Below are 26029 nucleotides of genomic sequence, written 5' to 3' on the forward strand. Positions count from 1 at the left end.
TTGGTAAGATGAAAAGAGAAAGGGACAAAAGGAAGTCAACGAAAAATAATATTTATTTCCTTTTTTTTTGTTTTTCAAAAAGGAAATAAGATGAGAGAAGGAAAATGGATAGATTTAGGCCTTTGTTTTTCTTTTAAATCTAAACTTTCTAAACTAAGAGAAAAAACAAACTCTTTTTACTTAAGTTAATGATTTAATTGATTAGTTTTATCTCTATTTTTCATCTTTTATACAGAAAAAACAAAAACAACCTTTTTTCTCCTTTTTTTTTTTCTCTCACTTTTTTTTTTCCTTTCCACCAAACAAAGAAAAAATTTAAAATTTTACATTCTACTCATGAGATATCTCATTGGAAACATTTTGCATCACAGATGTACAATATCAAGACAAAATTGGGATAAAGAGAAAAGGCGCCCCAAATCCAGAAACAAATGGGCACACTACAGTGTTGGGCCTTATGCTTTGAGGACCTGATTTCAATCCCAGAGTAAACCTTTTAGCTTTAATTTTTTTTTCCTTTCGTGGCCAGGCCCGGCCCACTGGGCATCAATTTCTTTCGAATCTCTCGCTAATGTTGAAAGCGAAGAGCAAAGGAATAATAACCCAACAAAGAGAAGGTAACTGTTAATCTGCCTGTCCAAATAATTATATCCGGAACATTGAATCAAAGATTAAAATCCAAAAACCATAAAGCTGCAGCAATTCGAGTAAGGTTGGATTGGGACAATTCACTAAACTCGGATTTAGGAGGACAAAAATGTTTCTGTGCATGGAAAAACATTTAGTGATATTTTTATAACTATTTACATTAGGATTTGCCCATCGTTTACTCCCCTAGAGGCTAGAGCTGCAAAGCAACACAAAATTTAGTCTCGGAAAACATGCTCCTCCCCTGATTGTTGATCGGTGTACTTGATCCAACGGCTAGGACTCTTCTTAGAGCCCACACCCCCACCCTGAGCCCCAATATGAGCAATATCTACTCCCTGCCCTACCGGCAAGAGCACAGATCTCACCACACGTGTCCCTCTTTGAAGCACCTCGTGCCATCTGAACCCGGAGAAGCCCTTGTGACATGCATTCTTGCATGCCAAAACTGCACCCTTGTGGTTCAATTTGGCGAACCTTATAACCCTGGCAAAATCCTTCCGCTTGGAGTCCACGACAAGGAAATCAACACCCGCGAGCCCCTCCATCACTTCCTCCGCTTCTCCGACGATCACTACCGTCGATGCAATCCCGGCTGCGTGCATGGCCTTGACGTAGCCTGACCTTGACCATTCGTCCGGGACTATGCACACGTGCCTGCCGCACGTGTGATGGGCTGCTATGGCGAGGCCGACGCTGGTTGCTATGGGACCACCGTATGACCATGACTCGACAATCAGCTTGGAGTTCCAGCCGGCGGCCATGGCTGATAGGAGCTCAGCTAGGCCTGATTCTTTGAAATTTTGACACTGCAAGTCAGTTAACGCAATCGCTATTAGAAGATCAGGAAAAAAATAAAACAAAATAGCAATTAAACAAAGTTGCGAGAAGGGAGGCTTACTGATTTAACAGTGTCTATATAAGCTTTTGAAGCTGTATCTGCAGACCAAACCAGCTTCATGGCGCTCTTCCTTTCTGGGTTTCACTTCACTTTTCTCTATCTAGTCTCTGATCAGTCCCTCTAACAAGGTTTTTCTGATGCTGGGCTGCGGTGAGTTGAGAGAAAGAGAGAGAATGGTAGTCAGAGTTAGATGTTAGGTTTGCTTTTAAATTGCTAGCAAGAGAAGCTGCTGACGGCCCTTTTTTTGAAGCCGTTGACATTTGCTTGCACAAATTGGAAATTTAAAACGTGTAGGTTAGCTAGGCTTGCTTCGCCATGATATGTCGCACTGTGCATCACTTACAAACGAATCTGGGATTTCAGTAATTCGTCTCTAATTTCTTTTTATATATAACAAAAGAAAAAGTGAACTTTCCATTAGCAGGATTATGAAGTTGATAGCACAAACGTCAGACTTTTAAAGAAACGAAATCGATCTTTTCATCCTATGAAAAAACATATGAATTTCGATTCATCAAACCAGGGGCCTGTACTGGCAGTTTTGGTATCGTACGTACAATCTGATTTGGTCAACTCTGATATTTGTAATATTACTCTCATTATCATCCTGTCTCTCCTCTACTCGTCCTTCGCCTTTTGTTAGCAGACAAGTTGCAACAAAGCTCGGTCCACTCTTCTGTCGGGATTGTTTATATGCGAAACACAGCCAAGTTGATAGACAAGTTGGGAAATAAAAGCCATTTAATTATAAATCTAATTTCATTTCCATCCATTTTTATCTGTTTGTCGGCTTGGGCAGAACGTATTTAAGTGTTTTAGTTCGATTTTAATCAATAATTATCGAGAAGAAGATGGCTAGCGAACCAACATTTTCAACTTGGAGTACTAGATAACATTGGTAAAGAATTTTTGTCTAAAGGCTCCAAGTGAGCTGGGGATTACGGTTGCTGAGCAAGCCATCCAGCTGCAAGTTGATGCTCATGGCGTATGCACTGTCCCATCTGACTTGCAACCCGGATTATTATTGCTCACAGCTCGCTTCAAAACTGATTTCTAGTCTTCTTGCGATCCTTCTTCGTGTACGGAAAGCTTCAACTTTGTCAATGATTAATAATTGAACTGGAAAAAGGGCTTTGATGAAATGATGAAACACGAGGTAGTGCTACGACTATGCAACCAACCCACTGAACTATTTTTCGGCCAAGTTAAAGCCAACCAACTAACATATATATATCTATGACTATATATGCCTCTTAATCCTTATCCATTCTTTTGAGAAATTCACGTAACTTTCATCATTCATGTTTTTTAATTTTCTTTTAGCGAAAACTCGAGTAAATAACATATAAATTTATTTAACATCATACTTTTTTTTTTCATTTTTAAATTTTTATTTTTTTTATTTTTATAAAAATTAAAGACAAATTTTTTAATTTTGATATATTTTATTAAAATTTTTAAAAAATTATAATATAAAGATTCAATTTTTTAATATAAACATTATGAAAAATAAATTTCTAGTTATATATTTCATGATGCTGAAAGTCAAAAAGTGAGAATTTCGAGTACTCCCGCTGCCTAATACTGATAAAATAATGCATATACACACCAGTTAATGTTGTAAAGCCATACATTGAATACACTGAGATGTACGAATATATTATAAAGAAAAATCTAACAATCTCAACCCTTTATTGTTTAAGATATTTGATTGATGACTATGATATAAGCTTTCAATTAATTAAAAAGCGAATCCAAGCTTATTTAATTAGAGTTAATTACTCTTTTGATGAAAACGCCTAATTATTGAAAGCCTTCATTGGGAACAAATTGCTAGTATTAGATGGATACAAATGGTACACATCATGATTATGACTTCCCCTAGGTCAATGCCCCCTCTACTTGCACTATAAAACGATTAATAAGTTTGGGATTAATATTAACAACATTGAGGTATTTTTAAAGACGTTAATGATTGAGTGGATGAATTTGTAAAAATTAATATTTAACGTCAATAAGATATGATATTAATATTTAATGGTGATTTGAATGATTTCTATTCTTGCTTTGGGATATTATGAACATGATACTTAAAATGATTTCATTTGATAGATCTCACTATCTATCGATAAAAAAAAAATGATTTCATTTGAACATTTCGGGCTGTCTTAATTTTATTGATTCATATATTTAAAAAAAATTAAAGGAGACAACGTTTTGTTGAAAGGGTCCAATACTGCGACAGGCAACTTATTTCTTTCAGCTTGCAAGCATATGAGGTAGGTGAATGCAACAGCTTGTCAGCTTCTGAGTAGTTAATTCATCATTTATAAGTAGTTGATTATTGTTTATGTTTCAGTGTCACCTGATAAGCCAAGCAATTGATTAAATTTTTGGCTTGATCTTATCAGTTTCAACTACTACTTATAGATAAGCTGTGTCCACCATTTAAAGAGTTGCATGTCTTTAATTAAATTTGTTTATTATTTTTTACAATATATATATATATATATAAACAAATAATCGAAATGTAACTTAATTTGTTAATATTACATTAATTAAATTTGTATATTATTTCTTATACTTTCTGCGAATAAAAATCATTTATATATCCTATTTAGTGTTTTGTTTGATTTTTTATCATAATTTCTAATGAATTTTTATATTAATATCATTTTTTCTGTTAAGTTATTTGCTTTTAATATTAGGTTTTAAAGGGGTTTGAGATTTAAATATAAAAGTTTTCGGTTGATAACATAAGAATAGAGACATGGTGTAAAATTATAAAAGAAATATCAAACGGAACACTAAGTGAGAATAAAAGATTTTTAATCTTTTGCAACCAAGCATTTGAGTATTTGACTCATTGATTAATACATCATTTCTTTACTTAAAGAGAAGAGTTTCAATCCCCTTCCCTCAATTCTAAAAAAAAAAAAAACATATTCGTATAAAAATTTAAGCTGTCACTCACAAACACAATCAGACTTTTACCTAATATGGTTTGAATGATCAAATGAGTCAAAAATAACATAAACTCCAAAATCATGGTACACTCACTTTGAATGGAGAAATATATATTTTTATAATTTGAAATTTTATCTAGCTATAAAATACTCAAGCTTGCATCAGCAAAATATTTTGCTTCACCTAATAAGCTTTAAAGAATGATTTTTTAATTAAAATTAATGTAAATAAAACAATTAGTAAAATTATAGTTAAATCAGGCTTGGGGCCAAATCAGAATAAAAGTTGATGTGGGCTTTTATATAGGCTTATGGGCTTTTGTGTTACCTCTTAAGGGCTTTAACTGGGCCTATCTGAACTTCGTTTTGTTAACGACGTCGTTTGATCTGTAACCGGTTCGGTTTATGGTCGTTGAAAACCGTTGAAGTGACGAAATCTGAAACACGGGAAATATCTAACAAGAGATTTGAAGAATCCAGAGCTGAAACTAAAACCCAGAAACCAGAGTTAATGCTTCTCTGTGCGAATCTAAGCCAGCCTTGGAACTCAGCGCTGCCAACTCTCGTTCTTCTCCCGAAATGCAAGACTTGGAACGACGTGAACCAAATCCACGCGCGTTTAATAACAACCGGTTTCATCAGAAGCCTCGCTCTCACCACCAAAATCGTACTCGCTTTCTCTCCTTCACCGTTCTGTCCCCTTGTCGACTTTGCTCGCCATGTCTTCTTCACGCACCATGCTTTCCGATCCCCTGAACAAGAAATGGACCCTTTTCTTTGGAACGCAGCCATAAAATCGTATTCGCACGGGCGAGACGCGAAACAAGCTTTTGTTATGCTCTGTTTGATGCTTGAAAATGGGGTTCGTTTTGATACGTTCTCGTTGTCTTTGGTACTTAAAGCGTGTTCTCGGTTGGGCTTAATGAAGGAAGGAATGCAGGTTCATGGCTTGTTGAGAAAGCTGAATTTTGGGTCTGATTTATTTTTACAAAATTGTTTGATTTCTTTGTATATACGCTGTGGATTTGTTGGATATGCGCGCCAATTGTTTGATAGAATGTGTAGGCGGGACTCTGTTTCGTATAATTCGATGATTGATGGGTATATTAAAACGGGGATGATTCATCTGGCAAGAGAGTTGTTTGAATTTATGCCAATGGAGGATAAGAATTTGATAACTTGGAATTCTATGATTAGTGGTTATGCGCAATTGGAATATGGGATGGTTATGGCTTTGAAATTGTTTGAGGAAATGCCTGATAGGGACTTGATTTCGTGGAACTCGATGATTAATGGGTTCGTAAAGTGTGGGAATATGGAAGATGCACAGGCTTTGTTTGTTAAGATGCCGAAAAGGGATGTCGTCAGCTGGGCTAATATGATCAATGGATATGCTAAAGTAGGTAAGATTGATCTAGCTAGGCGTTTGTTTGATGAAATGCCGGAAAGAGATGTTGTTGTCTGTAATGCCATGATGGGTGGTTATGTCCAAAATGGATATTGTTCAGAAGCTTTAGAAATATTTTATCATTTGCAAAGGTATGATAATTTGCAACCTGATAATGCCACATTGTTGATTGTTCTTTCGGCGATTGCACAATTAGGGCGCATCGACAAAGGGTTGGCAATACATCAGTATCTAGAGGAGAACAAGTTTTCTTTGAGTGGAAGACTTGGCGTTGCTCTTATTGATATGTATTCAAAATGTGGCAGTGTAAAGAATGGTATGTTGGTTTTTGAGAGTATAGAAGATAGAAGTGTTGACCATTGGAATGCTATGATTGGTGGGCTAGCCATTCATGGCTTGGGTGAATTGGCTTTCAGTTTGCTCATAGAGATGGAAAGGCTTTCTGTAGAACCTGATGATATCACATATATTGGGGTGCTGAATGCTTGCGGACATGCCGGCTTGGTGAAGGAAGGTCTGATTTGTTTTGACATCATGAGAAGAGTTCACAAAATGGTACCAAAACTGAAACACTATGGATGCATCGTTGACATCCTTGGCCGGGCAGGGCAGATAGCAGAAGCAAGAAAATTTATAGAGGAAATGCCTATTGAAGCCAATGATGTGATTTGGAGGTCTTTGCTTAGTGCTTGCAAAAATCATGAAAACATTGATGTTGGAGAACCAGTGGCTGAGCATTTAATTTCACTGGACTCTTGTAATTCAAGTTCTTATATACTTCTATCCAATATGTATGCTGGTCTCGGTATGTGGAGTGCTGTTAGTAATGTTAGGATGAGGATGAAGGAGAGAAACCTGAAGAAAATTCCCGGTTGTAGTTGGATTGAACTAGAGGGAACTGTTCATGAGTTCTTTGTGCAAGATAAGTCCCATCCCCAAGTTATGGAGATCTATTCTTTGTTGGGTAGTTTCTCAATATCCAATTCAGTGGTCACACCTTGTGGACATCATTGTTAGGTTGGAAACGCCGAACACCTACAAATCAATTGTGGATAACAAGGAGCTTGCTTCGTGTAGGTTTAGTAGCAAGGAGAACACCTAGCTTTACCAGCTTCACGAGCTGCCTTATTTAAAACATTTTGGACACCAACTGTATTTTGTTCAATTAATGTAAGTCAAATGTAAGTAATTATGGAAATTAATTTTTTTTCCAATATCATATTAGTGATTTTTTCTTCTTTTGTCTACCCCATTGTTCGAACTCTTAATGTCTGGCCTATTGACTATACTGCCATCAGCATTTTCCCTTCTGTCTAAATTCTAATTTTTCTTCAAGAGGAAGAAGATTGGAGAGAATATTCAGGCTCTTTGAGACATTTGGTGAAAACCCACGAGTTTTTTCCCTGCTTGGAGAGTTAAAGAACAACCTTGACTTGTCTGAACTCGCTTAACCAGATAGTGGCATTAGCTACATTTCCAGGATGAGCCAGAGATAAGCACCAGTTATTCTTGGGTTAGTAGTAAAAGGATGAAAAGGACGAAAAATGTTCACAGGTATCCAAAGGAAAATGAGCAAAGGCAAGTCCTCGTAAGAATCATTTTGTCCCTTTGCATAAATCCATCGAAGTTCGTAATAATTGTAATTGATTATGCTAATCACTCTAGTCCGCCAGCATAGATATAACTACTAGTACTGTAACAGAAGTTAAAATGTTAAAATGCAGACACATCATTGCTATGATTTCAGGGGTGGGGTTGCTTTGCTCTCTTTCTTTCCAGTCATTATTTGTCCATAAGCTAAGCTAGCTGGCCATTCTGGTGCTGCAACATTTCCCACAAAAATTCTTTTACTTTCTTTTTGGGTGACTGGGTCATCTTCCAGGATTTCACGTGTTCGGAGATGCAAATGATTCTGTCCTGAAAGAACGAATAAGGATGACATTCGCCATTGCCTTACCAACTGTGTGCATCCACTGTCTTTTCATAAAAGAAAGAAAAAGCACCTCACAAAAATGTCTTATCACGTGTCAGTACATAGAGGTTCAAAAGGTCAATATGCAGCTACCCAGATTCAAACTGTGCGCTTTCCGTGGTTCTGGAAGATCCAACATCTTTCATTGGAATCATTGCATTTCCCTTAATTATCTCGTAACTTTATTTCTCTTTTCTCACCTAGCTAATGAAGTAAATAATAGAAGAAACTATGATTACTCATCTAGAGGGACTGGAACAATCGCACATAGGAAACAGCCTTGCTTCATAACTTGAAATTAAATGGATACAAATCGGAAGGCAGGTTCCCCTAACTTTTGGTTCTCTCACATCCAATTACAACGTAATGATACGTGCTTAACATTCACATATAGTTCAAGTCCTCAAGGAAAGGACACTGCAGTTAGATAAGATCAGTAAAAGGAGTGCTTCGGTTATGACATCAACCAGAGGTTAGTAATAGCCGCATCCTGCCCCAGGCCACTTGAAAATTTGAGGCGATAACTCGAATTACTTCAAGAACTGCTCATTAATCCACTCAATTCTTGTATCACATTGTCCATGGATGGCCTGTGGCTAGGAGATTCGTGGGTGCAAAGCAGAGCAATTCTACCAAGTTTAGTGGCCTCAGAATCTGAGTACTTCCCCTCAAGATTCATGTCAATAAAATCTTCAACTTTGCATGACTCTGCACCAAGGCGGATCAGTTGAGTGATTTTCCGTTTTCCACTTAATATCTGAAACAAAATCATACCAAATGCATAGACATCACTCTTTTCAGTGAAACGGCCAGTTGTAGTGTACTCAGGAGCAAGGTATCCCATCGCAGCACTAGCTTTGAGAGTGGAGAAGACAATGTCGTCTGCACGGAGCTTGTGCAGGCCAGAATCTGAGAGCAAGGGATTGGATCGGTTGTCTATAAGCACTTTCTCTGCAGAAATATTCTGGTGAACAAGAGCAGGTTTGCTTCCTTTGCTTCCATGTAAATACCCGATACCTAGTTATGAACATCACATCCCAGTATGCATAAAATTGTCAGAGAGGAACAAGTCGAAAATCGTGTAATTGTTTCAATAAACTCCTCTATAGGATTTCCAAATCTTCCTCAGAAAAGATTACGTTATCCCAACCATAAATTCTATTAATTGAATTATTTTTTACCCATTTCCAGTTATCCGACAATTACATTAAAACTTTCCATAATTAAGAAAAGATGATAGGTTAATGTTTATACCGTATCATAGATCAGAATGTCTGAGCAAAAAATATTTGTACAATCTCAATGAGGAAGAAGATAACTGACCTTTGGCAATGCCATATATGATTGAAACTCTGGTGGACCATTCAAGAACTTTCCCGCTGCCCGGCTTTACATCAAGATGCTGCAACAGATTTCCATTGTGGACAAAATCATATATGAGAAAACACTCCCCCCTTCCCTTTGAACAGCAAAAACCTCTCAATCTCACAAGGTTTTCATGTTTCAATGAGGTCAATATCTTAAGACCATGCAGAAACTCAGATTCATCAGACTTGCAGCTTGTCTTGGCAATGCATTTTACTACAACAACAGACCCATCTCTTAGGAACCCTTTATAGATGGCTGAGAAATTGCTCTTCCCCAACAAATTCACTTCTGAGAAGCACTGAGTTGCACGCTCTACTTCTTCTAAATTGAACATAAAGCTCTCAAAAACCTCCTGAGAAAACCCATTCCCGCTCCGACCTTTGTCTAAAGGGTCCCACCCATTAGAATACTCTAAACTAATTAGGGGCGAGGCACTCCTCCTGTAAACCTCCTTGGCCTGGTCAGTGCTAAGCCGACCATCTGAAGTATCAAAAGCACTCCCAATTTTCTGTTTTCTGCGGCGGTACCATGCAAATGTGAAAAGTGCTGCAACTGTCAACACAAGAACAACTCCAACCATGCCGGAGATTACACCTATTGTTAGACTTTTGGATGACCTTGAACAGTTAGTTTTGCTACAATCTGCAGGTTGTAAATCGGCGGACTCTGGGATATCCGTTCTGTTAAGACCACTGGGCTTGAACGGTTCAGGTCTGTCTCTATATATCTTGCCCGAATCTGCACAATCTTTGAGGTCAGAAAACCCGACACCACAGAGGCCAAGATTGTTTTCATACTGGAACCCGGAGTTCAGTCTCTTCAGAACTGCATTCCATCCACAGAGACAGTGAAAAGACAAGTTAGAAAACTTAGAATTCCTTTCATCATGATTACAAAGCATTAAGACAAGACAAAAATGTGAAGGATGAGTTTCAAACAGAGAGAGTAGAGACTATATCACCTGGCGGTACATTGCCAGACAGGGTATTGTTGCGGATATCTAACACTTTTAGCATGGGAGCATCGGCTAACTTCACCGGAACAGGACCAAAAAGGCTATTAAAGCTCAAGTCCAGCCTTGTTAACATCTCTAAATCCCCCAAACTTGCAGGGATTGCACCGGTTAGTCGATTGTATTGCAAAGCAAGGACATTAAGCTTCTTTAGAGAACCTAACTGCGTAGGAATACTCCCAGTCAACTTATTGTAACACAGTTGAAGAACTGCAACCAAAAGATCCAAAGTGATTCATAGTTAGTTTATATCAATGGATTTATTTCATATCAGACAAGAAAAGCACAGAGACCCTGAAATTTTTCTGCAAAAATCCTTTCTTTCTATATGGAACCTACAAACAACTGATTGCTGCAAAAGCAAACAGATCTAAAGATGTTTATTTTACTTTTGAATCACATAAAGATGAGTAAAAGGATCAATCAAAGATGATTACTTTAGAAATGTAACTTTGTAGGCCAAACAAGTTAACAACATCAACCAAGTTAATGAAGAAAACCACATGAAATAAATCAAGATTTAAATGCCTCAGACAAGACTCAAACTTTTTTATGACACATAAGTACCCAAACCAATGCAATTAAATGCCAACTTAATTTATAAGCCGCCGGCAAAAATTCAAAAACAAACACACACACATAAAGAAAAGAAAACAGTCAACAAAATCAAACCATTTTATCTGTTTCTCCCTGCAAAACATAAGAATGATACCTTGAAGATTAGCCATGTTGCCAATCTGGGAAGGAATCTCTCCGGACAAGTCATTCACATTCAGATACAAATCGCTGAGTTGACTGAGAGTCGCAATCTCCTTCGGTATCCCCCCACTCAACGCATTGAAATGCAGGTACAAGCCGGTCAAGCTCTTGAGACCACCAAGAGCGGCCGGTATCTGCCCGGAGAGACCCTTTCCTTGCAGCGAAATGTTAGCCACGTGGCCTTCCTCGTTGCATGCCACCCCATCAAATGACCCGCTGCTACACGGGTCGGTGTAAGGAGTCCACGAGGACAAGAACCGGTTTTGTGGGTCCAACGAGGCCTTGATTTGGAGGAGAAGCTCACGTTCCGTTGGTGAAGCGAGAGAGAACGGGAGGAGAGAAAGCAGGAAGAGAAGGAAGAGGGGCATGAACATGATTGGTTGGAAGGAAAGAGAAGGAAAATGGGAGGGGAGAGTGTGAGAAAAACAAGGTCAAGTGAGATTCGAATCTGTTTAATCCTTTAAGGTAAGTTGCTTGAGTTTGAGTTCGGTGGCAGTGCAGAGAAATGGAGATAAACAAAACAAAAAACTATACTACAACAAGTAATAACCGCAGGGAGCTCAAGTACATAAAGTCGTTTCCTTTTCTTCGGTTCTACTTTCTTTTAAGTTTTTTTATTTACTTTTTTGGGGTAAAGGTGTAATTTTATTTCTAATGGGCTGCTGTTTGGTTAGGTAAGGATTTGAAAACCATGGGCCCCACGTCAGACAACACTTAGCAGTGTGATTCAGTGAATTATTATTATTATTATTTTTCATTTTAATTTTTTTCTCTCAAAAAAAGAATAAAATATAAAAAAAGTGTTAATAATTTCATCATTTTGAAAATTGATCATGCATGGCTGACTGTGGGCCTGTCCTGCTATAGACATGGGTTCTTCGTTGCAAAATAGCTCAAGAAAGAGAGCACAATAATTGGTAAATTTTCAAATGGATTTGTAATTAATGTTCTCCCAATATAATAATATTTGTACTCTGTATGACATCTCATTAATATGTAAAGTAAAAAATTTTTAAATTTTTAAAATAAATATTTTAAAAATTATGAATATTTAAATTTTAAATTAATTTATTAATAAAATAACAAAATTTAATTCTTGGATAGGATATGAAATTTATAAATTGACAAAATATCAAATATAAATCCTTCATAGGTACATAATGATAAAAAGATTAAAACACTTATTCTTTCCCTTTTTAAATGTTTGTTTTTTATTATTTTTACAAAAACCAAGATAAAAACTTTGACTTAATATATTTTATATTAAAATTTGAATTTTTTGTATAATATAAATGCTCAATAATTTTTAATTTTAAAATATAATTAATATATATAAATGAGTATTTGATATTTAAAAATTAAAAAAATTAATCTTGAAACATTCAAAAAATATTCTTTCATATTTTGTTTAAAACATTCACGTAGCTTGGAGAGTAGAGCCAAGCTAAACATTTGTAAATATCATAGGTGAGGACCACATGCATTGTAGTCCATAATTTAGCAATCAGTGGTTTTAGGATTTTGTGCTGACTATTTGTTTAAGCAAAGGGGAAAACAAAAACAAAGGACAATAATTTTCCAGATGTTGAGAATGAATTTGAGTAAAGCATTGGAACCCTTGGGGGCCACCGGCAAGCCTGAGTAAGGGAGTACTAGTCTTCGCATGAAGAGTCCACAAAGTCGGAGAGATCAATTAATGGTAGCTTAAATAGCAAATAAAAATGATAATACTTAGCTGTTAACAGAAGTGAAAATTTTTCTTACCGGAAAGGATTTGTTTAAGTTAGGAGATGGTCATTTTCAAGAGAACTTCATCCCATCCCTTGAATATTGCTGTCTGGAAAAATGATCAACATCCTGCTTTTCTTTCTATGCCCAACGAGGAAAAAAGGAGTAACGGTGGACTGGGATTCTTTGGAAAAGCTGAAGCTGACAGCCCATACCATGACAGCTAGATGACCAGATTGAATTCCCCCACCTCCCACTTACTTGCTAGGTACCCCTATGGCTTAATTCACTGCTTAGCACAAAAGGTGACTCTGCCTTCTCTGTAAATGAAATCGATCATGATTTCATGACAGGGTAAACCCGTGAGCCAAGACATTCTTCCGTTTCCCTATTCCATTTTCTCTTTTAGCTACGTAAATGGGAGATTGGTGTTGAATTACCCATTGTTCGGGTTTCATGTGAACTTTCAAAATTAATGCTTCCTTGTCCCATACTACTTGAGGACCAAGTCTCCCTCGTCCGAGCCAGTGAAACTGTGAAACCCCATTAATTCGAAACCTGTCTGAGCAAAAATCAAAGTGGACGGATTTTGTGGGGGCCTTCCACTCTCCACATTGTGTCAGTTCTCTCTGGGCTGGGGGTGACCACCATGACCACTTGCTCACCTCACTGTTAAGTAAGGCCAAAATTTCGTTCCTTTCTCCTTTTTTTTCCTTTTTTTTGTAAATTTAAAACCAATTGAAATTCAAACTTTTTTTTGGTGGAATTCAAATTCCTGGTCTTGTTTTTCCTTCATTTATGCTTTAGTTACTTGTATTTTAGTGTACTTATGCAGCCATCATTCCACCTTCTCAAAAAAGGGATGTGGGATTTGCCAATCATGATTGGATTTGTGAAATGGATGGTCAGCTGTGTCGAAAATCATAGCCTTTCATTCTCCATTTGCCATTCTCATCATTTAAAATCTACGCATCAGATGATGGAGCATACCAACCTATGCAGCCTTTTGTCTGAAGAAACTCAGCAACAGTCTCAATCCTTGCTGGACTGCTCATTTCATTTGCTCCTGTGTACTCCAGCTTTTCAGCTTTTATACTTCCTCCCCAAATTTTGAAATGCTGGGGACAACAAGGGGAAACGAAAAAATGCCATAATCGAACACTGTTTCAGGTCCGAGGGGCTTTGATTCTCTTCGGACAAGCAGTAGTAACGTGACATGGGAAGGAGACAAGCTGAACTTTAAAAGAACTTGTAATTTTCGAATAATGCACCAACGACCTAGGTTGAAGCAAATAATGTTAGACAAGACATGGCTCGTCTTTATCTGTAATCACACGTCCAACAACCTCCTCTTTTGATGCCTTTGGCACACCAAATCCTCACTGTTTAGGCATGAACCAACAGGGAATCGAAGTCAAGTCTCTAGCTTTTCCAACCCCCACGTTAACCATCTTTTTGTCTACTAAACCATTATCTTTGGAAGGTCACACAAATCTAGATTTTCTCCTTTTTCTCTCCATAATTATACTGAACTCTATCCTAATTGGTGAGTTGGAAAAAAAGATGTTTCGAATTTCCATGGTAAAGTTGAGCAAGTCAGGGTTGGGTTACTGATAAAAACAACTTCCAATAATTTTTTATCAGATCATTTTCAGACTGATTTTATTTTAAAATAATTCAAATTCGAGTCATTTTAATTCAAATAATTCCATTTTAAGTATCTTTTATTCAACTTATTTTGAGTTTGGATTATTCTCGATGTCAAGCCATTTCGTGTTTAAATTAAGCAAATTATTCAGCTTCAAACAGATGGGAACTAAGTTTTTTGAAACCAAGTCAACTTTGCAAAACTCTTTCATGGCATTAATATAAACAAGAAGGATCTCGAAGTCATGGTAACATTGTAAAGGTGCCTTAGAAAAAGAAAAAGCTAAGAAAAACAGTATAAAGGAATTTTGCCTCTCATTATTGCACTTTCCCAAACCCTTTTCGGAGACAAGACAACTCTCTTTTTATTTTTCCCATTTTATTTTTTTATATTTATATTCCCTCTTCCGATCATGTGAACAAACATCCACCGTCCAAGGGCAATTGGACACCTACACTGCCAGCAAAAGCGCCAAACCGAATTTACCAATGCTAATTGAAAGGTCTCTTTGTTTTATTGGGAGATGGAAAAGGTCTATTGTAGTTCTATTATTTAAGTTGGATTTCCTTCATCTCCAACATTAATCCTTTGACAAAAACAATAGTATTATATTTTTTTTATTTTTTTGGTTCATAATTAGGACGTTTGATATAATAATTAGAATTTATATTAAAACATTATCAATATTATATTTTATATATTATCCGTAAATCAATTATTATTCTTTGCTAATAAATAAATTTAAAAATTAATTATTTTTAAAAATAATTTTATTTTTATACATTTGAAATTAATATTTTATAATTAAAAAACAATATATAAGCACACTACAATGTCACTAAGAGAATGGATGAGTCTTAGATATATAAACATGAGACTTATCAAACATGTTTTTTAAGTTGAAAATATAAACCGATGACAAATGATATAAAAACATATTCAAATTTTTATTAATGTAGAACCCCATAAGAAATATGAAGATTGAGATAAATTCGAATTAGTGTAAGAGTTTTTCACCTTTATGGGTAAAGAACTAACGTAACAAAAGCGTTGCATAATTGGATAAGGTAAAATATCATAAATCCATATTAATTAGAGATAAAATGAGTCTTAGATATATAAATATGTATCTTTCACTATTTACCAATCATATCTTTTCAAATATAAACTTTTACTTAATCTAATTCACTTATTAATTAAAATTTGACCTATTTTAACCACCAAAAAGAATATGTGCCCTCTCTCTTTATAGTATAGCCCATCACTCTTTGGAAAATAAAATTCTTGGCCCATTTTTCCAATGAAACCTTTTCGGGCTAAAAAGACAATAACTTAACGGGCTATCGCCCATTTTAACTCTATCGGGGAAAGAGGCCCAATAAATCTCTAGCAAAGTACCAGAAGATTAAAAACCCTAGCCCGAGCCACCATTTTGATTCTAGGGTTTCTTTCGCTCCGGAGCAAGACAGAAGCAGAAGTGATTTAGAGAAGCAGCCGAGCTTAGAAACTCTGCAACCATGGGTCGTATGCACAGCCGAGGGTTTGTTCTTAACACTCGATTCATCATCGTCTGAAAACAATTCTATGATTATCTCGGTGAAATCTATTCTAACTGCTGTATGATTGATTTGACTTTCTCTGTGTAGTAAGGGTATCTCTGCATCTGCTTTGCCCTACAAGAGGACTCCACCTAGTTGGTTGAAGATCTCTTCACAAGATGTGAGTCACTTATTTTAGTTTTGCTCTTAATTTTTTTTTTGCTTTAGTTAGAAATCAATGATAGGATTTTTATTTTGTTTTCTATGTTGAAAGAGAATTTGTTTCTTTTTTTTTTTTTTTACATTTATGAGCCAAATTATGTTTATTAATTTTTAGTGAAGTTATTCTTTTAATCCGTTATGTAAATTGAATCCTAAAGACCTATTTGATTAGATAATGTAGTGGCAGAGAAGAGCTAAATGTTTGATCAATGGAAATTTCATTTTGTACAGGGAATAGTCGTTATCCACATTGATTACAACACAATGGCAATGCTCCGCTTAAAGTCTAAAGTTAATCTTCAATGTCTTGTAAAGCTAACATTTTAAACTGGTCTCTTAGTAGCATCATAAAATTAAATTTGCCGTGGTTTAAATAGTATAACAGCTAAAGATGGCTTGAGAGAAATCTTTTGCCGTGGGAGCAATTTTTCAATGGTTAATATTTAAGTTTGATGGTGCATTAGTTATGTTTCAATATATGTATTTCTGGAATGTTGAATTCTAACGGCCATTGATTCTTTCTTGTTGGTAGTTTGGTGGATTACCCCTCTTTTCTTTTTAGTGACATAAACCTTTTAGTTGTTTCAGTCTTCGGTTATTATGTTCTCCTGGAAGATATTATTCTGGTTTATCTATCCTACAAGTGTAGCCAGAAATTTTAGTGCTCAATGGATGCACTATTAATACTGGTTAATTAATTTTCCACTTACTATTTCTTATGTTTTGTCATTTATGTTCTAAGGGCTACTTTTTATTGTTGTACATACCTGCAATGTGGAGTTGAAATACCCCCGATTCTGTAGTTTATTCCCTCTGTATGAAAAGTTTGTGCTCTTTTTTGTTGATATTCATTAATCTTGAATTCATCTTTTAGGTCGAGGAGAACATTTGCAAGTTTGCAAAGAAGGGTTTGACCCCATCTCAAATTGGTGTCATTCTCCGAGATTCTCATGGGATTGCTCAGGTGAAGAGTGTTACAGGCAGCAAGATTTTGCGGATACTGAAAGCCCATGGTACATCTTCATTGACATTGTCTTTTGTTGTATTGTTCTTCAGGTTTGAAAATAAACATTCAATTCATCCTTTTTGTTTTTGTCAGGTCTTGCTCCTGAAATTCCCGAGGATCTGTACCACCTGATTAAGAAAGCCGTTGCCATCAGAAAGCATCTTGAGAGGAACCGGAAAGACAAGGATTCCAAGTTTAGGTTGATCTTGGTTGAGAGCAGGATCCACCGCCTTGCCCGCTATTACAAGAAGACAAAGAAGCTGCCACCTGTGTGGAAATAGTGAGTATTTGTGTCCCTGCTGCCCTTTGATGTTCTTGATAAACTTGCAAATGTGATGGTGTTTGTTGCCTCTAATCTGATTTCAGGATTGGTCATAACTCGTAACTTGCAAATCATAACATACATACTTTCTTTATGCAGTGAGTCTACCACTGCCAGCACTCTTGTGGCTTAGAGAAGGCACATTTTGGAGGAGCTTCCTGCGCGTTTCACTTGACATTCCTCTGGATATGCAGGAACTTTTGCTCTTACATACATTAATGCTTTTAAAGAACTTGTTCACTTCGGATTTCAAATTGAGATACTTAGAGGGGAAATTAGTTTATCAGAATAATTTTCAATTTTATTTTTTTATTTGAAATGTTTTGGTGTTTGGAATCTTATATTTTAGTGGTTGTTACTTGGTTTTGTTTCTCTTGCATCTTTTTGGTTTAGAATTTGTCAAATTGGGCCTCACTCAATATCCCTTCTTAATCTCATAGCTTTAAACGGAATTCTTTTATTATGAACTGACCGGATTCACGAATGGTTTTTGTTAATGAGGTTGTAAATTGATCACTAATGGTTTTTGGTATCAATCAATCGATAATAACCCATTTGAAAAGTTTTTGTGAAAAATTTGAATATTAATGTGATGTAAATACTTTTTTAATTATACATTGTTTTAAATTTGTTTTATTATAATTCTAATGTGTAAATTCATAAATAATTTAATTTAGATAGGTTTTGACAACTAAGAATTTTATATTTTTGGTCAACTAAATATGGTAGTGGTGTATTTAGGCATGAGAATTAAGTATGAGCATGACAAATTATTGTTACATTGGTTTCGAAATCTTTATAACCAAACACCACCAAAGGAGTTTGCGAAGGGCCACGTGTAGCGTAAAGACCATGCTTTCACCATTGCTCATTCTGCACCGCGAGCGCCCCGTATCATCATCACCAGCCGCCATCGTCATCATCTTCGTCTAAAGTAAGTTCCCGTAGCATCAATCCACCCGCATGTGGGCTAGCCTGACCAACGGCGGTATTCGAATTTTGCGCTATTGCGGTGGTCGTCTTCCACCTGTCCCCTCTCAGCTCCCCAGGTTTCGCGCCCTGCCTTTCATGGAGAATACGAACCTTAATAACACTACGTCGTCGTCTTTCTCTTCGTTTGCTCATTCCAATAGAAGGTATTTTAAACATTTGGGCGCAAATTCGTAGCCAAAATCGATTTAATCGTGTTGTAACGATGTTGTTTATCTTTTTGGGCTTTGCCAGCGGAGGTAGAGGAAGAGGTCAAGAGATGAAATGTGATCGAGGAGGATCCAGAGGCCGTGGTGGTGGTAGCGGCGGCAAGGACAAAATTGATGCACTTGGTAGACTCTTGTAAGCAACATTTCAGATTAACAGTTTCTCATTTTTTTTTCACCATTTCTTTTGCTTATCATTGGTGCGTATTCAACTGAAATGATTTTAATATCTTAAGGACACGAATTCTGCGACATAGGGCTACTGAACTAAATTTAAATATGCGGAGTGATGGTTATATCAAAGTTCAAGATTTACTGAAGCTGAATTTGAAAACATTTGCCGATATTCCATTAAGGTCACACACAGTCGATGACATCAAGGAGGTAAGTTCTGTGAAGTAATTCTCGTCTGCATTGATTGTTGAGAGTATTCTCTGTTTTCTGTCTTCAAGTCTCAGTATATTGTGAAAGTTAATGCTGGAGAGTGATTGAAACTTTCCCATTTCTGTCCTTGCAGCATGAAATTTTTGTGCTGAAAATAGCTTCTTTAGGTACTCTTAGTTTTATAAAGAAATCTTTAAGATGCCACCAGGAATTTACGTTCTAAGTCTCCAAAATATTAGTGGAAAACAGTATCACTAGAAGGAAAATGTTTATATTGCACCCAAAAAAGAAAAAAAGAAAAAGAAACTTTTCTAAATTGATATACTAATGATAATTCATTTTTTTGTGGTTGTTTATTTCTTGATTTGAGGCTGTTAGCAAGGATAATAAGCAACGATTTAGCCTTCTAGAGGAAAATGGGGAGCTTTTGATACGTGCAAACCAGGGCCATACAGTAACGGTGATGAATCCTTTAAAACCCCAATTCCTTTGTGCCCTTCCCTTTAGTTTATGGGTAGCTGTTGGTTTGAGCATCTTAATTAATGTTTTGTCTGCACTTTCTAAAAGAAGACTCTTATGTGCTATTGACAGACGGTTGAGTCTGAAAGCTTATTAAAACAAATCCTTTCAGCTGATGAAGTGCAAGGTAAGAATACCATGTCAATTATTATGTCTCTCAGTCTCAGGTTCATATTCTTGTTTTATGTCTTTTATTTCGCTTGATTCTCTTTATTTTCCTTGAGGTGGCAGTATGTGTACATGGAACCTATAAGAGAAATTTGGAATCAATTTTGGAGTCTGGTTTAAAGCGCATGAAAAGATTGCATGTCCATTTCTCAAGCGGCTTACCAACGGATGGTGAAGTAATTAGTGGTGAGAGATCATTAAAAGTCTCTTTGCACAATGATTTTAGTGACATTGCATCTTTTTTCCTTTTCTTTTTGATTTTCTTGAACCAATCAGATGTGATTGTTCTGGACTTTGACATATGGTCTTAGCAGCTACACGTCTGACTCTTCTTTTCACTCTTTGTTTTGAATATCTCAGCTAGGTATAAATGACAAACTGATTGGGTGTATTATGACTATTATGCATTATCTACATTTCACCAGAGGATTAATGCTAAAGCTTATTAAAGGATTATTAAGTTTCCAATTTTGTGATGTGATTTCTATGTGATGGTAGCTACTAGCAAATTTTGAGCATTATTTGGTAGTTTTTGTGATAAGACTGATCCAGTTCTTGGTGAACTTAGTGCTGTAGATGGCTTCTGATGATCTCTACTTTTATTCTCTTCAGGTATGAGACGAGATGTTAACGTTTTGATCTTTCTTAATGTCAGAAAAGCCCTGGAAGGTAACCATGCTTACTTCTCTCAGGTTTCGGGCAGTCAGCAAACTGCCTTCAGCGCAAACTAACTGGAGCAATAACCACGAATGATGCCTTTCTCACTCTTCTTTCAAGTCATAGCTGAACATTTACCATTCTTTGAAGTCATAGCTGAACATTTACCATTCTTTCTCGCTTAGCAAATTTATGTTTTCTTCTCATGTTCTTTCATCAATGACTGCAGAAGGAATGAAGCTTTACATTTCAGACAACAAGGTGATCTTGACTGAAGGTTTTGACGGGGTTGTACCTGTCAAGTACTTTGAGAAGATAGAATCATGGCCAGATAGACGACCTGTACCATTTTCACTGTAAATTGGATTACAAATGATCCTTTTTGGTACTCTCTTGAATCTGTGTGATGATCATTGATTCATTTCTATTTGATCTTCTTCCTTTACACTTTAGCTTGCCTACATTATTACATAGCTAAATCGACCCTACCTTTACCAACCGATGACATATTCAGGAACTGGGTAAAATTTATTGCTCGAGATTTTTCATTATGTAACTGGCAACTTAGTTTGATTTATATATTTGGCATCCATTTGCCTGAACTGTTCAAGCTGTGTAAGTACATCGATCTCACAAAATTGTGTTTAGGCAGCTAATTTGTCGGCCTGTAACAAACAAATCATGCCTCAAATACTTTTAGTAAATTTTCTATTCAAATTTCTCTCAAATTTAAAAATAAGATATTTTTATTTTATGTAATCGAGCATGAATTTTTAATTCGAATTTATCTCAAATTTAAATATAAGATATTTTTACTTTCTGTAATTTTCAAGTCGAATTTATCTCAAATCTAAATATAAGATGCTTTATATAATTAGATAATTCGAATTTGATTCAAATCTAAATATAAAATATTTTTATTTTATATAAACGAATTGAATAAATTTATATAATTGGATTGATTATTCGAGAATACTTAACAATTGCATATACCCATTATCTGCTCTAGCCCAAACTGCAATGCAACAGTTTATCTTAGCTTTATGAGTAGACCCATTTAAGTTTGAGGCTCAACTCATTCACATAAAAATCCTAAAAAAAAAAAGAAAAAGAAAAAGAAAAATGACACACAAAAACGGAATATGCCGGAAAGAAACGTAAAACCGGCGGACCAAAACCGGAAAACAGATTTTGGATGAACAGTGAACTCCTGAAGGAGAATTGAGATCTTTGCTGTCGACTCACCCAAAATTTAAAGCCAACTGGTTAAGTCCAGGTTTTGTAAATCTCTTCAATTTCTTCTTCTTCTTCTACTTCCTCTCTGTACTACTTGTTTTTATCTTCAACTGCCTCTCGTTGTTAGGTTTTTCTTGCTTCAGAATTTTCCTTTTTTACTTCCTATACGTAGCATGACGTCCTCTGACTCTTCTTTGAATTGGGTTCTCAGGGTTTTACCATTGTTACTTGTTGTGAATCTTTTGCTGGTACTGACTTGAACCTGATCCGAAATCCATATGATTTCTTTCAATATCATAATAACTTTTATTATGAGTTGTCTTAATGCTGGATTCACGAATGTTTTTGGTAATGAGGTTGTAAATTGAGCTTGGAAATAACTCATTTACGCAAAGCTGTAGCTTCTCATATTTTTAAATTCGTAATTCATAATATTTCTGTTGCAGCATCCGGTTTTAGTCTAATTTAATGGTGCCATTGAAAATATTTCCCCTTCGATCATGCAGTAGCGGTCCGCAATAAATTAAAAGAAAGTACCTATCGTTGAAAGATTGGTTAGGCATGAAAGCATGTGCTGGGTGGCGTCGTTTCCTCTTCTGCCTGCCACTTATTTTCATCCTTACTCATTTGTTCTCTGGTGATTGTTCCTTTTTGCACTAATGTATTCAGTTGTTGACCTTTGTGATGTCTTTCTTGTTTATTATTGAATGCTTTAGAATGACTGTTTTTGCATGTTTTCAGTTCTGGAATTGCTCCAGAACCAGACTGTAGGAGATGCCCCAAAGAAAAATACCAAGAAATTTGATGATCAGAATTTAGTGTTAGGAGATGTCCCCAAGAAAAATGGCAAGAAATTTGATCATCTGGTTCTTGGACCAGCTGCTGGAGAAGGCTTACCCAATCGTTTGCAATGCCAAGGTTCTTGCCAATTCCTTGTTGATAGTACATTAATTTGATAAAGGGGCCCAAAAACTTAGCTCCCAGCTCTTAAATTTGTTGCTGTAATATTCTTTGTTTTTGATGTTTTCAATTTGTTCCAGGAGTTAAAGCTCTCAACAAGCCCTATTTTTCAAACCCTTCTCATGCCTCTGGCGTTGGAGATGGCATTGCCTTTGTGACTGTTTTTACCATTTATAACAACTCACCTGACAGTCTTGTTAATAGGAGATCATCAAACTTGGTTACCGTTGGGAATGCTTCATATAGTAAGTCGGATAGGTCAATGGCCATTTTGAACACCTTCATTAACTTCATTCAGGTAAGCTCTTCAGTTAAGACCATGCAGTATTATGCATCTAGCTTCTTTAAGGAAATGTCTATTAGAAATCTCTGTTAATTTGCTTGAAGCGTCAGAACTATACTCTCTTATACATGAGTTGTTATTCAATGTTATAACTTATCTTCTTTTGGATCATGGAATAGTTTTAATGTACAGGATTTGTTCTAATCTGTATCATACATTCAGTAAATCGAAACTTATAGTCAATTGCTTGGAATCATTATTTAATGAGGAGTTCTGAATTAAAATCTTTCAGGTGCGAATGCCTCAAAGCAATGTTATCATTCTGACTGATCCAGAGTCAGATCTCTCAGTGCACCGAAACAGAGTTACTGTACATCCCATTCAGGGTGAATACTCTCGAGACAAGTTGATGCTTCAAAGAATCAGGTCTTACATTGTAAGGGCACATCGCATTTATATATAGGTAGAAAAGTTTTGCTGTTCTTTTATAATATGTTCTATTAATCATACCTTTAGGATTTCTTTTTTTCATTTTCTTAAGACCAAAAAATTTCCTAAACTTTCTTTTATGTGCTTTATTTTTAAATTTTTCCCTTTTTTTTCTTTCTTTTCAAATAAAGATGATTTTTGCACCCCCACCTCATCTTTTTTTTTTTATTCTTATAAAACATTATTATACACTTTCTCCTCCCTTGTTGGATGTTGATTTCGTAGCTTGCGAAACTTGCCTTTCTCTTTATATTGTTTACCACAAAAAAAGTCACTGCAGCCAGTAAGATTAGAAGACACACTATCTTACATAAACTAAAGTCGTGACAAACATAGAAGTCCAAAACCATCTGACCCTGTTTATTTATGAAATACAGTGTCCTAATTTATCTGTTAAACTACCATTTTTCTATGTAGACCTTTCTCGAAGCCAGGCTTGAGAAGCTATCTCAGGAGCAAGGGCATATAACTCATTTCATCTTTACAGACTCAGATATTGCTGTAATTGATGACCTAGGACAGATATTTGACAAGTACCAAAATTTCCACTTGGCTCTTACCTTCAGGAACAACAAAGATCAGCCTCTGAATTCTGGATTTATTACTGTGCAGGGTACACATGATGGTATTTTAAGGTTGAGAATCTGCTCTTTTATTCTCCTTTCATGGATGTCTTTCTTTGGGTTCAAAAAATCTGGTTTTCATAACTTATCTACTTAAACCTTAATGGGCCAGCTGGGCTGAAGGTGGTAGGGGAGGTATTTAACTTGGAATTTCTCCTTCCAATGAAGGGTATGATTTGTAGTGAGAGCTCCAGAAGAAACACTCCTTTTATTTCCTCATAATATTTAAGCAACATAGCATCAAAATTTTCACTGAAGAAGCTGAAAATGTGAAATTGCTTTCAGGGCAAAACATTTTTTACAAAAAGTATTCGAAGTCTATAGTTCCAGATACATGAAAGCTTCCCGAATGCTTGGTGATCAGTTAGCTCTTTCCTGGGTCATAAAGTCCCATCCCTCTTTTGATGCAAAAAGATTTAGTAAAGCACAGGCTTTTACGGAAGACATTGATGGTGCATCTGTGCTATTTTTACCATGTGCTATGTATAATTGGACACCACCAGAGGGTGCTGGCCAGTTTCATGGCATGCCTCTAGATGTTAAGGTAATTAAGTCTTTCCATGATAATTTTGGTGGCTGGCTGAGTCTGAAATTTAAAGGGATTAATTTGAGTATGTTTCATGCTGAAGGCGTTTAAATGTATGAACTGACTGGATTTTCACTTTACTGGGTATAGGTTGTTCATTTTAAAGGATCAAGGAAACGCCTAATGCTTGAGGCTTGGAACTTCTTAAGTTCTTCAGCTGATATTTCAGATATGTTGTGCCTCATCTTGAAGAGTGGGAGAACAAAGTATGACTTTTGAGCAATTTCATTTGGTTCTGCATAGCTACTGTATCTTATGAGACATTGAAGAAACATCTAATTTCATACAAAGGAAGGGGGTGGAAAACTTCTTTCTGTGGCATGCAAGATTACCCACTCGAATGGCACCTGAAATTGTTAATCAGTGGGGTAGATTCCCCAGTTTTTGGTGGAATCTGATATTCCTGAATACATTTTGGAAAGAGCTTGCAGAGAAACTCGAGATTTATACAGAAGCCTATATTGACAGGCTTCAATTCCTTTGATGTAACATTCATTTACTCTCTCTTCCGTCAGTTTCCTTTTCTTGGGGTTGAAACCTGGAAACGTAGGCTGGAATTTGGGACTTATTTTGTAGACTTTGCAAACGTTCCCACTTCATTTGAGTAAACAAATTTAGTACAACTTGTAGGTTTGGTTCAATCAGATATCCAAGTTCAATTTTCTTGCCACTTTACTTGATCAACATCAATGTTTTTCATCTTGCAATTATTATTCCCTGAAGTGATTAATTCCACGTCTCATACGGTTCTCTTTGTTTTCGGCCAACCCATGGCCCATAGGGTTGGGGGAGCATTAATTACGTGAAACATAGGTAAAATAACAGGTTTTTCCTGAAAAAAAAAATAATTGTTGAGATTTAGTTTGGGATTTAATTATGGTTTTAAAAAGAAGACAAAGCTTGCCCACACAACTTCTAGAGAAGACTAGGTAAAAGGGTACTACAGCATGCATCCTTTTGTTGTTTGTTCTTTGTTCAATCTAAGGTTCTTGCCATTTTAAAAAGTGAAAATGTAGTGAAAGTGGAATAGGTTTTTGAGAATAAACTCTTTCCAGCCCAAAACAGCACAACTGCACAAGTCTCAAAAGCATATAACAGCAACAGTGAATAGCAACAGATACAAGACAAATTAGGTTGCTAAGATACATACAAAGATGTCTTATCGAGCATCATTATTTTGCTCAAGAGCCAAGCGAGCTAACTCGTAGATGCAAAGTCAAGGCATGGCAAAAGCGAGCTAAGTCTTAGTTCAGCACATGAGAAACTCTTTGCACTATAGGCAAAAACATTATTGTAATTTAGGAATTGAACTAACAAAAACCATGCACGAGAGGGCCCATAGGAGCACATCAACTCTCATATCTGGTTAACCAGTGGATGTGAAGGCAGAACAATCCATAATACTAATTAATGGCCAGTTGCCGACTATA

The 26029-nt window shown here is 36.1% G+C and overlaps 6 protein-coding genes across 11 annotated transcripts; 4 read left to right on the top strand and 2 right to left on the bottom strand.

Moving 5' to 3' along the window:
- On the bottom strand, positions 719-1775 carry LOC18614312. The gene is made up of 2 exons (XM_007052008.2): positions 1550-1775; positions 719-1457 (listed from the first exon to the last, which is right to left on the bottom strand). Exons 1-2 carry the CDS (start codon positions 1607-1609, stop codon positions 867-869), a joined length of 651 nt encoding a protein of 216 aa, XP_007052070.1. The 5' UTR covers positions 1610-1775; the 3' UTR covers positions 719-866.
- Positions 4968-7169, top strand: LOC18614313 (pentatricopeptide repeat-containing protein At2g45350, chloroplastic). Its single transcript, XM_007052009.2, has one exon. The coding sequence runs from the start codon at positions 5027-5029 to the stop codon at positions 6938-6940; it is 1914 nt and encodes a 637-aa protein (XP_007052071.1). The 5' UTR covers positions 4968-5026; the 3' UTR covers positions 6941-7169.
- LOC18614314 (leucine-rich repeat receptor protein kinase EMS1) lies at positions 8161-11575 on the bottom strand. Its single transcript, XM_007052010.2, has 4 exons — positions 10988-11575; positions 10225-10485; positions 9219-10088; positions 8161-8912 (listed from the first exon to the last, which is right to left on the bottom strand). The coding sequence occupies exons 1-4, from the start codon at positions 11406-11408 to the stop codon at positions 8431-8433; spliced, it is 2034 nt and encodes a 677-aa protein (XP_007052072.2). The 5' UTR covers positions 11409-11575; the 3' UTR covers positions 8161-8430.
- Positions 15826-17877, top strand: LOC18614315 (40S ribosomal protein S13). Its single transcript, XM_007052011.2, has 5 exons — positions 15826-15950; positions 16057-16129; positions 17045-17183; positions 17270-17456; positions 17598-17877. The coding sequence occupies exons 1-5, from the start codon at positions 15928-15930 to the stop codon at positions 17629-17631; spliced, it is 456 nt and encodes a 151-aa protein (XP_007052073.1). The 5' UTR covers positions 15826-15927; the 3' UTR covers positions 17632-17877.
- On the top strand, positions 18160-20973 carry LOC18614316 (tRNA 2'-phosphotransferase 1). Of its 3 annotated transcripts, none has more exons than XM_007052012.2 (8): positions 18160-18634; positions 18723-18830; positions 18931-19078; positions 19449-19538; positions 19670-19724; positions 19829-19951; positions 20378-20434; positions 20652-20973. In XM_007052012.2, the coding sequence occupies exons 1-8, from the start codon at positions 18462-18464 to the stop codon at positions 20780-20782; spliced, it is 885 nt and encodes a 294-aa protein (XP_007052074.2). In that variant the 5' UTR covers positions 18160-18461; the 3' UTR covers positions 20783-20973. The 3 variants fall into 3 exon arrangements, with proteins under 3 accessions (XP_007052074.2, XP_017969384.1, XP_007052076.2); XM_018113895.1 differs by having other exon boundaries at positions 20421-20434; positions 20652-20754; XM_007052014.2 differs by lacking the exon at positions 19449-19538.
- LOC18614317 lies at positions 21321-25261 on the top strand. Of its 4 annotated transcripts, none has more exons than XM_007052021.2 (9): positions 21321-21698; positions 21870-21906; positions 22105-22295; positions 22400-22576; positions 22699-22916; positions 23194-23337; positions 23808-24025; positions 24299-24557; positions 24690-25261. In XM_007052021.2, exons 3-9 carry the CDS (start codon positions 22220-22222, stop codon positions 24816-24818), a joined length of 1221 nt encoding a protein of 406 aa, XP_007052083.2. In that variant the 5' UTR covers positions 21321-21698; positions 21870-21906; positions 22105-22219; the 3' UTR covers positions 24819-25261. The 4 variants fall into 4 exon arrangements, with proteins under 4 accessions (XP_007052083.2, XP_007052082.2, XP_017969847.1 ...); XM_007052020.2 differs by having other exon boundaries at positions 22165-22295; XM_018114358.1 differs by lacking the exon at positions 21870-21906.

Source organism: Theobroma cacao, chromosome 1, assembly GCF_000208745.1.
Source record: "Theobroma cacao cultivar B97-61/B2 chromosome 1, Criollo_cocoa_genome_V2, whole genome shotgun sequence".
Lineage (NCBI taxonomy): Eukaryota > Viridiplantae > Streptophyta > Magnoliopsida > Malvales > Malvaceae > Theobroma > Theobroma cacao.

Bases quoted from the DNA above. Each gene is read 5' to 3' on its own strand.
- LOC18614312 (XM_007052008.2), bottom strand. From the start codon at position 1,609: ATGAAGCTGGTTTGGTCTGCAGATACAGCTTCAAAAGCTTATATAGAC. The intron at 1,458-1,549 runs GTAAGCCTCCCT...ACTGACTTGCAG, and splicing joins ATATAGACACTGTTAAATCA to TGTCAAAATTTCAAAGAATC.
- LOC18614313 (XM_007052009.2), top strand. From the start codon at position 5,027: ATGCTTCTCTGTGCGAATCTAAGCCAGCCTTGGAACTCAGCGCTGCCA.
- LOC18614314 (XM_007052010.2), bottom strand. From the start codon at position 11,408: ATGTTCATGCCCCTCTTCCTTCTCTTCCTGCTTTCTCTCCTCCCGTTC. The intron at 10,486-10,987 runs GTATCATTCTTA...TTTTGGTTGCAG, and splicing joins CAACATGGCTAATCTTCAAG to TTCTTCAACTGTGTTACAAT. The intron at 10,089-10,224 runs GTGATATAGTCT...GATGGAATGCAG, and splicing joins GTCTGGCAATGTACCGCCAG to TTCTGAAGAGACTGAACTCC.
- LOC18614315 (XM_007052011.2), top strand. From the start codon at position 15,928: ATGGGTCGTATGCACAGCCGAGG. The intron at 17,184-17,269 runs GTACATCTTCAT...TGTTTTTGTCAG, and splicing joins GCGGATACTGAAAGCCCATG to GTCTTGCTCCTGAAATTCCC. The intron at 17,457-17,597 runs GTGAGTATTTGT...TTCTTTATGCAG, and splicing joins CTGCCACCTGTGTGGAAATA to TGAGTCTACCACTGCCAGCA.
- LOC18614316 (XM_007052012.2), top strand. From the start codon at position 18,462: ATGTGGGCTAGCCTGACCAACGGCGGTATTCGAATTTTGCGCTATTGC. The intron at 18,831-18,930 runs GTAAGCAACATT...TAATATCTTAAG, and splicing joins GATGCACTTGGTAGACTCTT to GACACGAATTCTGCGACATA. The intron at 20,435-20,651 runs GTAACCATGCTT...CAATGACTGCAG, and splicing joins TGTCAGAAAAGCCCTGGAAG to AAGGAATGAAGCTTTACATT.
- LOC18614317 (XM_007052021.2), top strand. From the start codon at position 22,220: ATGAAAGCATGTGCTGGGTGGCGTCGTTTCCTCTTCTGCCTGCCACTT. The intron at 22,296-22,399 runs GTGATTGTTCCT...GCATGTTTTCAG, and splicing joins CCTTACTCATTTGTTCTCTG to TTCTGGAATTGCTCCAGAAC. The intron at 24,026-24,298 runs GTTGAGAATCTG...AATTGCTTTCAG, and splicing joins ACACATGATGGTATTTTAAG to GGCAAAACATTTTTTACAAA.